Below are 10000 nucleotides of genomic sequence, written 5' to 3' on the forward strand. Positions count from 1 at the left end.
CTTCATATTATTTTAATTATATGTATATCCCTTTTTGTTGTGATATTTTCAAGATGAAAGTCCAGTCAATACATTTTTAATACAATTAACTAGGTGACAGATGCATTCTTTGTAATTGAGCATAAACTCAATAGGATGTAAATATACAATCAGTAGTTCTTATCAAAAGTAAACATAAGCTCAAAATTAAAATACATCACTTCAAACCACCTCCTTTGTAATTCCCAAAAGACATTTGTTTTCTATTTTTATGTAAACACAAAATATCTTCACATATCTGTCTTTAAATGAAATGCACACTGGTAAGAGTAATTGTTCCATTTATACATTTACATATAACATAAATGAACTGAAGATAAGGGAAGGGAGGATAAGTATAGGAGACAACAATTTCCTTCAGACTTTTTGTGAAAATTTACCAAACTTTGTCATTTGAACCTTTTTTGGGGGGGTGGACAGTCACCTGGATAGAAGGTTCAAATTTGGCATTAACGAAAAGTGATTTGTTTTAGTTTGTAATTCTCAGTGTCTTGTCTTTTTCCCTTCAGGTGGTCTTAAGAACTTGAACTGTTGGCCTTTGGGAAGAGCGGAGATCTGTGAGTTCCCTGCAAACAACCAACTGAGGAAATTATCTACAAAGTTTATACTGTAAGGAGAAATTTGTCTTTTTGAAGGGATGCTTTGCACCTTAGATTGAAAAAGTGTCTTTTAAATGTTAGTTTTCCAATTATTTATTCTCTCTCTCTCTCTCTCTCTCTCTCTCTCTCTCTCTCTCTCTCTCTCTCTCTCTCTCTCTCTCTCTCTCTCTCTCTCTCTCTCTCTCTCTCTCTCTCTCTCTCTCTCTCTCTCTCTCTCTCTCTCTCACTCATTTTGTGGTTTCCTACCACTGATCAACGTAGGGAAACGGGATGCTGAGGAACCCTTGAGATAATCTGATCATGATGAAATAAACAAAGTGCATCTGACTGAGCTATACTTACTCTCAATATCAAGAGGAACGAACTTATTAAATTTAAAGTAATAGACATGAGGTGAGAATTCTTTATTGCAAGTGTTCTTGTTTTTGCAACTTCTAAAGGATGGGATGATAAACAGATCCAAAGAGCCTGTAATTAAGATATGAAGAAAATAGCAAGTAAAAGGACTCGTGTCATCTTTCACCATAGACCATACACACCTGAATATGAGATTACAATGTACTATGTGCTCATAGGAAAGAAAGAAAAGAAAAGAAAATGAAAGGATGGAGATAGTTGGAGACAGAAAACTTAAAAAAAAATAAAAACAAGGTGAAATGACAGACTGACTTAATTATGAGTGCCTTATATACTCCTTTAAGGCTTAAGGTGTATGTGTGTGATCTATTACAGAATGACACTTATAAAGAAATATAAAGTGAATTGATGCTAACAGCTGGAAAAAGAATGAGAAAGAAATCTGTAGGGAAATATGAGTAATTTTGTGCTCCTACTAGTTTTAGGGACTTAATGTATGTTGAATACATACTTTAGGTAAATTTTGGAAACTATTAAATCTTTAATATGTGAAAAGTTATATGTTTTATTTACCTTATTTATGATTATTTTTTGTTGATGACATTTTTTTTTTTTTTCAAACTTTTTGTAGGTTAACTTTTCTTTATATATGTATTCCCATATTTATAATCTTTATTGCATTCAGTGATTAACAATAATTTAACTTAAGGAAAATGTCAGTGAACCCAAGAAGACTTAGTAGCAATCTATTTAAAGAGACAAGGCTGTAAACATGTTGTGTGCCTCAGTTCCAATATTTGTCTGCATAGATTTAGTAAGAATGGTGTCAGTATAATATATATTGATTCACAGAAGGATCCTGATGAAATGCAAGATATGAGAGACAAGAAGATGAAGCATTTCTGAATTGTTAGAGAAAAAGAAATGGTAGTAACATTAAGAATTATGAATTGCAGAGAATGCATGAGAGCACATGAAGAAACTTAAAATAGGAATTAATATGTATAATTTTTATTTTGAATATAATATTTGAACATAGATACACACATATACCCGTTACATGATTATATATGATTGTATAAATAAATGAATAAATATATGTATGTATGTATGTATGTATGTATATGTGTGTGTATAAATATGTATATATGTTTGTATTTAATTGTGAATTGAACATTCACCGTTAGATGTTTATGAATACATACAATGATACTCATTAACACATCCAAACATATACAGATGCACAAAATAAGCATATACCTGTATATCCATATCCTTGAATGTCGAAATACTCCCAAAAGTCATTTCTACAAAAGCATTTTCAGTAAAACTTCATATATATATATATATAATATATATATATATATATATATATATATATATATATATATATAATTGTGTGTGTGTGGTGTGTGTGTGTGTGTGTAGATAGATAGATAGATAGATAGATAGATATGTATATATATACATACATATGTATATATATGTATATATATTATATATATATATATATTATATATATATATATATATATATAATATATATATATATATATATATATGGATAGATAGATACATTTATATAGATGTATTTATATGTCTATACATACATACATATATGTATATATATACATATATATATAAATATATATATATATATATATATACATATATATATAATCTTATATAAGTCTTTCCCTAAAACAGCGAGCGTCTTACACGAACGGCTCCGGATTCGACCTCCTTCACGAACACACGTGCTTGTCTCAGACGACACGCCAGCTGCAACGAGACAACCTTTGCGTAGGTATTGCGAGATAAATTCGATTTTATGAAGTATTTTGTCGAGTGTTGGATGGTTTACAGATCATTTAATTGTTGTAGTGAGTGTCTTCTTGCTCTGAGTGTGAAGGGTACGCGAAGACAAGAATGAGAAGTGTGTAAAATAGGTTATTATTCTGTTGTTGTTTTTCACGGGATGTGTCTTGATGTAGGTCTTGTTTTACTACTATTTATTATGAATAATGGATATAAGTAAGTGTCTGGTTTGTGTGCTTAGATAGACATTCATCGATTTTGTTATATCTGTATCATGTAATCAGGTCATGTTCGTGGCTGCATGAATCTATTTCATGACCTCCGTGCATGACGCAGAAGACCTCAAACCTTCCCCTTCTGTAGTCGCCAAGATACGAGCTCAAATAGCTTCATTATTTCACTTTAAACCTTGAGAAAGGTTCGTCAAGCACCTTTACTCACATAGTTTATTATTATTAATATTTTTTTTTATTTTTTTTTATTTTTTTTTATTTTTTTTTTTTAACATTTGGCAGAGTGCGGATATTATTATTATTATTATTATTATTATTATTATTATAATTTTTTTTTTTTAACATTTGGCAGAGTGCGGATATTATTATTGTTGTTATTATTATTATTATTATTATTTTTTTTTTTTTTTTTAACATTTGGCAGAGTGCGGATATTATTATTATTATTATTATTATTATTCTTTTTTAACATTTGGCAGAGTGCGGATATTATTATTATTATTATTATTATTATTATTTTTCTTTTTTTTAACATTTGGCAGAGTGCGGATATTATTATTATTATTATTATTATTATTTTTCTTTTTTTTAACATTTGGCAGAGTGCGGATATTATTATTATTATTATTATTCTTTTTTTTTAACATTTGGCAGAGTGCGGAACCTGTAGGCTATGTAAAATGTAATAGATTTGCTAGCTTTGATAGGCAATTGCGGCCTTCTCTTTACTTTCTCACGATTATTTTGGGTGACATCAGCATGTTTTTGTTGAAAATGCACTTCTGCTCTACCCTTTCTGCACTTATTATTGTGTGTTTGTGTGTATGCTTTTCTTTCCAGCTTTTATTTTATTGACGAAGCTCTTCAGTCATATCTACACTAAAGTATAACAATGTAGAAGGAAAATGCAACTCAAAGGAATTTTTTATTGTTAAAAGAACTTAATAAGAAACATTGTCAGAACTGATACATCTGAAACCAATAATTATCATGGTTGGTATAACCGCTAATTTAAAGCATCTTTTGTGATAGAAAGGTCCATTTTATATTGTGTTAATTATTCTTTATTGCCGTTACTTTAGTTTTGTGTCTTCTTATGGTCGTATCGGAATGTTTCCTCTTTTTTTTTTTTTTCCCCTTTTAGAACAGTCACTGATTATAATTAAGTATTTATGACACTTGGGTCTTTATCAGAGAGTAGGGAAAGATCAGTATATGTGCCTTTACCATCGGTTAATATTATGGCAGTTATAATAATTATGACTGCAATTGTCATCCTCACTCACTCATTACTCATAGCATAATATAATTACACAGTGATCCAAAATCAAATGTCATGACACCTGTCATCAGGCCAGAACTTCTGTGTCATGTATGATGAAAAAACACGTCACCCGTCGTTAACGGGTTAAGTATCTCAAGCCCTTTGTAATTAGTTCAACCGTGAGAGTGCTAATGACAATGGGGAAAGGAAAGATGAAAAAGAAGGAAGATGCAAGTACTGAGCAAGAGAAGAAAGAAATGCTTTAAAAAAGGGCAAGAAATAATCCGAAGAAGAGGCAACCATGCTTAGCATTAACTATAATGGCAGGAGGAACCAGGTACTCCTTGTAACAGTTTATCATCCGTGCCTTGACCTTTCATCCCTCTAGGAAAATTTGTGAAAAGAAAAGAAGTTGCTCTCTGCTACTCTAAGGCAAATTAATATAGTAAATAATATATGTCTTAAAGAAAGAATTACTTGTTTTATATGAATTTTGTGTAGAATGTCATGTCAAATTGGTTTTGTATAGAATTGCATATTAGTGTATCTGGGTACAAAAATAGAGTATGAAATTAGCTTGGTTGATGTAAACCATTTTTAGTTTTTGTATCAATAAAAATGCGCTGTATAGATTCTCAGTTTATTTTCACTTTACTATAGATACAGTAAAGTGGAAATAGACTGAGAATAGAAAAGTGCATTTTTAATGGAATTTAGTCTTTCCTTGAATAACAATTAACTCCTCTTTCTTCCAGGACTACCATGGTAATAGTGATTTGCTTCCTACGAAATCATCAGCTTACTTTACCTAGGAAAGCGTGTGATCTCATTTATCTTCTCTTGTTTCCAGATAGAGAAGAAATTGAGAGTCATGCCTATTTCAGAGGGAAACAAAGCCGCAAAGGCAAAGGCTGAAGGATCACCAGCAAAGAAAAAAGAGATCAAGCAGCAGTCAGCAGAAAAGGAGAATAAGGAAAAAGAGGCCACACTACCAGTAGAGGAGAAGGCACAGGATGAGGCAAAGGGAGGCAAAAAGAAGAGAGTGAGACGCAAAAAGCGCAAGAACTCAACCGCAGAACCTGCGGAAAGCCAGTCACCAGACAAGAAGGCGAAATTAGAATCCACCGATACGGGAACAAAAAACAAGAAAAAGAAGAATGTAAATGAGCCGGTGAGTTCAGATTGGCCATTAGTTCTTTCTGTATTGATAATTTAATGTATTAATAAATGGATACCTGTGCCATGGGAATGGATCCAATAAATCTAACCTTGATCAGTATATCCCTTTTACTAATTGCCTCTCTCACCCAGATGGTTCTCGAAGGAGACCTGCTGAGCATATACCTGAAGCGAGAGCAGGAGAACAATGAGCGAACCCTCCTCATCTGCACTAAAGCCCCTGAGGTCAAGGATGCTATCTCATTTAGGATTAAACAGTGAGTGATAGGCATCTTTTGCTTTGTTTTTTGTTCCTCCCTCTTCTGCAGGTAATCTTTATTCTCTCTCTCCTCTTTATTTCACTCTCTCACTCTCATTCTCTCTAACACTCACTCTCACTCCCACTCCCACTTCCCCTTTCTCTTTCTCTCTCTTTCTCTTTCTCCTTCTCCTTCTTCTCCTTCTCCTTCTCCTTCTCCTTCTTCCTTCTTCTCCTTCTCCTTCTCCTCCTTCTCCTTCTCCTTCTCCTTCTTCTTCCCCTTCTCCTTCTCCTTCTCCTTCTCCTTCCTTCCCTTTATCTCCTTCTCCTTCTCTCTCCTTCTCCTTCATCTAACTCCTTCTCTATTCTCCTTCTCCTTCTCCTTCTCAATTTCCTCCTCCTTCTCCTTCTTCTTCTCCTTCTCTCTCCTTCTCCTTCTCCTTCTCCTCTTCTCCTTCTCCTTTCCTTTTCCTTCTTTCTTCTCCTTCTCCTCTCCTCTCTTCTCCTCTCCTTCCTTCTCCTTCTCCTTCTCCTTCCTTCTCCTTCTCCCTTCTTCCCTTCCCCTTCTTTTTCTCCTCTTTTCTCCTTCTCCTTCTTCTCCTCTCCTCCTCTCCCTCCTCCTCCTTCTCCTTCTCCTTCTCCTTCTCCTTCTCCTTCTCTCTCTCCTTCTCCTTCTCCTTCTCCTTCTCCTTCTCCTTCTCTCTCTCCTTCTCCTTCTCTCTCTCCTTCTCCTTCTCTCTCTCCTTCTCCTTCTCTCTCTCCTTCTCCTTCTCTCTCTCCTTCTCCTTCTCTCTCTCCTTCTCCTTCTCTCTCTCCTTCTCCTTCTCTCTCTCCTTCTCCTTCTCTCTCTCCTTCTCCTTCTCTCTCTCCTTCACCTGCTCCTTCTCTCTCTCCTTCACCCGCTCCTTCTCTCTCTCCTCCTTCTCTCTCTCCTTCTCCTTCTCCCTCTTCTCCATCTTCTTCTCCTCTCCTCCTTCTCCTTCTTCTTCTCCTCTCCCCTCCTCCTTCTCCTTCTTCTTCTCCTCTCCTCTCCTCCTTCTCCTTCTTCTTCTCCTTTTTTTCCTTCTCCTTCTCCTTCTCCTTCTCTCTCTCCTTCTCCTTCTCTCTCTCCTTCTCCTTCTCTCTTCTTTCTTCTCCTTCTCTCTTCTCCTTCTCTCTTTTCCTTCTCTCTTTTCCTTCTCTCTTCTCCTTCTCTCTTCTCCTTCTCTCTTTCTCTCTTCTCCTTCTCTCTTCTCCTTCTCTCTTCTTCTTCTCTCTTCTTCTCTCTCCTCCTTCTCTCTCTCTATCCTTCTCTCTCTCTCTCCTTCTCTCTCTCTCTCCTTCTCTCTCTCTCTCCTTCTCCTTCTCTCTCTCTTCTCTCTCTCTCTCCTTCTCCTTCTCTCTCTCTCTCCTTCTCTCTCTCCTCTCTTCTCTCTCCTCTCCCTCTCTCTCCTTCTCCTCTCTCTCTCCCTCCCTCTCTCTCTCCTTCCTTCTCTCTCTCTCTCCTTCTCTTCTCTTCTCCTTCTCCTCTCTCCTCTCTCCTCTCCTCTCTTCTCCTTCTCTCTCCTCTTCTCTCCTTCTCCTTCTCCTTCTCCTTCTTCTCTCTCTCCTTCTCCTTCTTCTCTCTCTCCTTCTCCTTCTCTCTCTCCTTCTCCTTCTTCTCTCTCTCCTTCTCCCCTTCTCCTTCTTCTCTCTCTCCTTCTCCTTCTTCTTCTCTCTCTCCTTCTCCTTCTCCTTCTCCTTCTCCTTCTCTCTCTCCTTCTCCTTCTCCTTCTCCTTCTCCTTCTCTCTCTCCTTCTCTCTCTCCTTCTCTCTCTCCTTCTCTCTCTCCTTCTCTCTCTCCTTCTCTCTCTCCTTCTCTCTCTCTCTCTTTACAGTTTTAATTGTATTCATATATTGAATATTGCTGGATAAAGTATATCTTTGCTTTTCAGGGTCGGTTCGTACTTTGCTGAGTTCAAAACTAAGGAGGAAGCCAAGAAGAATAAGAAGGAGTTAGAGAAATTGGAAGGAATTCAGAGCGTGACACACCCCACGGTCAAGGAAGGCAAGAGGACTGTGAATCCCTGCCGGTGAGTTACTTTTTAGTTGCTTGTTTGTTTTTCTTTCATTATTTAACCTTGTTTTTATTTATTATTATTTTTGTTTATTTATTTATTTATTTTTTTTTCAGATTGTACATTCACCATGTGCCATCAGAGGTCACACTAGAAGATCTGCAAGAAGCATTTTCAACTGCTGAAGGCGTCAAGTTCAATTCTGCTAAAGGGTAATTATTACTATATTTTTTTTTGGTAGTTTTATGAGATTTATATATCAGTCATTAATATTAGAACTGCATTGAGGTTTTATTATTGTTGACTTTTGCTTCTAAAAGATATTTTTTTAGGCTATTAAATACTTAAACACACTCTTACACATATACTTATGCATACACTCATGCATAATAATCCACGGCATATGCATACTCACATCATAAACTCACGCTAAAACTCTCACCTTACACTCACTCTCACACTCACCTCCTCACTCATCACTTCTATCCAGCAATCTACTCTCACTCCACTCTCATCTCCTCACTCTCTCTCACTCTCACTATCTCACTCTTCACTCATCTCACTCACTCATTCTCTCTCTCTCCTCTCTCTCCTAATCTTCTCATCTCTCTCTTCTCTCTCTCTTTCTCTCTCTCTCTTTCTCTCTCTCTCTATCAGACTCTCTCTTTCTCTTCTCTTCTCTCTCTCTCTCTTCTCTTTCTGCTCGCTCTCTCTTCTTCTCTCTCTTCTCTCTCTCTCTTCTCTCTTCTCTCTCTCTTTCCTCTTCTCACTTCTCTTTCTCTCTTCTCTTTTCACTCTCTCTTCTCTTCTCTCTCTCATCTCTCTCTCTGCTCTACTCTCTCTCTCTCCTTTCTCTCTCTCTCTCTTGCGCTTCTCTCTCTTCTTCTCTCTCTCTCTTGCTCTCTCTCTACTCTCCTTCTCTCTAAAAGTCTCTCTTCTCTTCTCTTATCTCTCTCTCTCTTCTCTTCTCTTCTCTTCTCTCTCTCTCTCTCTCTTCTCTTATCTTATCTCTCTCTCTCTCTCTCTTCTCTCTCTGGCGCTCTCTTCTCTTCTCTCTCTGGCGCTCTCTTCTCTTCTCTCTCTCTCTCTTCTCTTCTCTTATCTCTCTCTCTCTCTTCTCTTCTTCTCTCTCTCTCTCTCTCTCTTCTTCCTCTCTCTCTTTTCTCTCTCTCTCCTTCCTCTCTCTCTCTCTCTCTCACCTTCTCTCTCTCTCTCTCTCCTCTCCCTTCTGATGTTGCTCTCTCTCTTCTCCTCTCTCTTCTCTCCTCTCTCTCTCTCTTCTCTCTCTCTCTCTCTCTCTACACCTCTCACTCTCTCTTCTCTCACTCTCCTCTCTCTCTCTCCTTCTCATCCTCCCTCCTCTCTTCTCTCTCTCTCTCTCTCTCTCTCTCTCTCTCTCTCTCTCTCTCTCCTTCTCTCTCTCTCTCTCTCTCTCCTTCTCTCTCTCTCTCATGGTATTGTCTTCACTTGACACTTATAAGAATGACCCTTTCAGTTACGCCACCCCATTCTACTCAACCAAAGAGGAAACGGAGAAAGCTTTCAGAGGAGCTGAAAACCTGGTAGTCAAGGGCTATAAGTTGAATGTGTTGTATAGCAGGTCTGCCAAGAAAGGTTGAAGGCTTACAATATCTAATAGGTCAATGGTAAGGAGACATGTTTGGTTTGTATTCATGTGAGAGATTGCAAGGGGTTTGAGGATTTTGTCTAGAATGGGGTTGCAAACCTAGAGGAATGAGGATTTGAAGCTTTATGATGACGAGATAGTACCTACTCATGTCTATGTATATTTGATTTTCTTCCTTTTTTCCAGGATTGACAGGAGGAAATTGATGAAAGAGAGAGGAGAAGCTTTTAAGAGTTGATAAGATTAAGAGGTATTCTACATAGTCTTTTATTTTTGTTTTGGTATTTGTAGATCTCTGATGAATATATATGTGAATGTTTATTTATGTGTTTTTCATGAAGTAAATTGAATTGTTATATGTTTTTGTTTTTTTCATCCATTTACAAGTCAGAATGTTATGTTAAAGAAAACATCTAAATTGTTTGTTCTGAACATCTAGGCTGGTTTATTTGCATTTCTGTTTTATTTATATCTTGCCAATTTGCCTTTCCTAGTTTGTTTTTTTCACAATTATTAAAAAGAATATCACTTGTACATAGAAGCAATATGGAACTTGCCACAGAAAAAGTGTGATGTGTGTATATATAGAATGTAAATCCATTGTTTTAGTC

The 10000-nt window shown here is 36.5% G+C and overlaps 1 protein-coding gene and 1 long non-coding RNA gene across 2 annotated transcripts in view; both read left to right on the forward strand.

The window, feature by feature from the left end:
• The window catches only part of LOC147467838 (uncharacterized), a 5269-nt gene extending 5072 nt beyond the window's left edge, over positions 1 to 197 (forward strand). Inside the window, exon 2 of the long non-coding RNA XR_015190447.1 lies at positions 1 to 197. This exon is cut by the window's left edge and continues 278 nt beyond it. This is a non-coding gene — a long non-coding RNA (uncharacterized LOC147467838).
• Positions 1 to 9747, forward strand: part of LOC122264680 (uncharacterized) — a 13848-nt gene extending 4101 nt beyond the window's left edge. Inside the window, exons 2-8 of the mRNA XM_086530562.1 lie at positions 2702 to 2797; positions 5160 to 5480; positions 5621 to 5745; positions 7640 to 7777; positions 7879 to 7974; positions 9258 to 9408; positions 9576 to 9747. Of these exons, the coding sequence (XP_086386688.1) occupies positions 5181 to 5480; positions 5621 to 5745; positions 7640 to 7777; positions 7879 to 7974; positions 9258 to 9381 (783 nt within the window). The 5' untranslated portion in view covers positions 2702 to 2797; positions 5160 to 5180 and the 3' untranslated portion in view covers positions 9382 to 9408; positions 9576 to 9747. The remainder of the gene's footprint in view (positions 1 to 2701; positions 2798 to 5159; positions 5481 to 5620; positions 5746 to 7639; positions 7778 to 7878; positions 7975 to 9257; positions 9409 to 9575) is intronic.
• The last annotated feature ends 253 nt before the right edge of the window (positions 9748 to 10000 follow it).

Source organism: Penaeus japonicus, unplaced genomic scaffold (genome assembly GCF_977035675.1).
Source record: "Penaeus japonicus unplaced genomic scaffold, GWHDUDI00000001_assembly GWHDUDI00000033, whole genome shotgun sequence".
Lineage (NCBI taxonomy): Eukaryota > Metazoa > Arthropoda > Malacostraca > Decapoda > Penaeidae > Penaeus > Penaeus japonicus.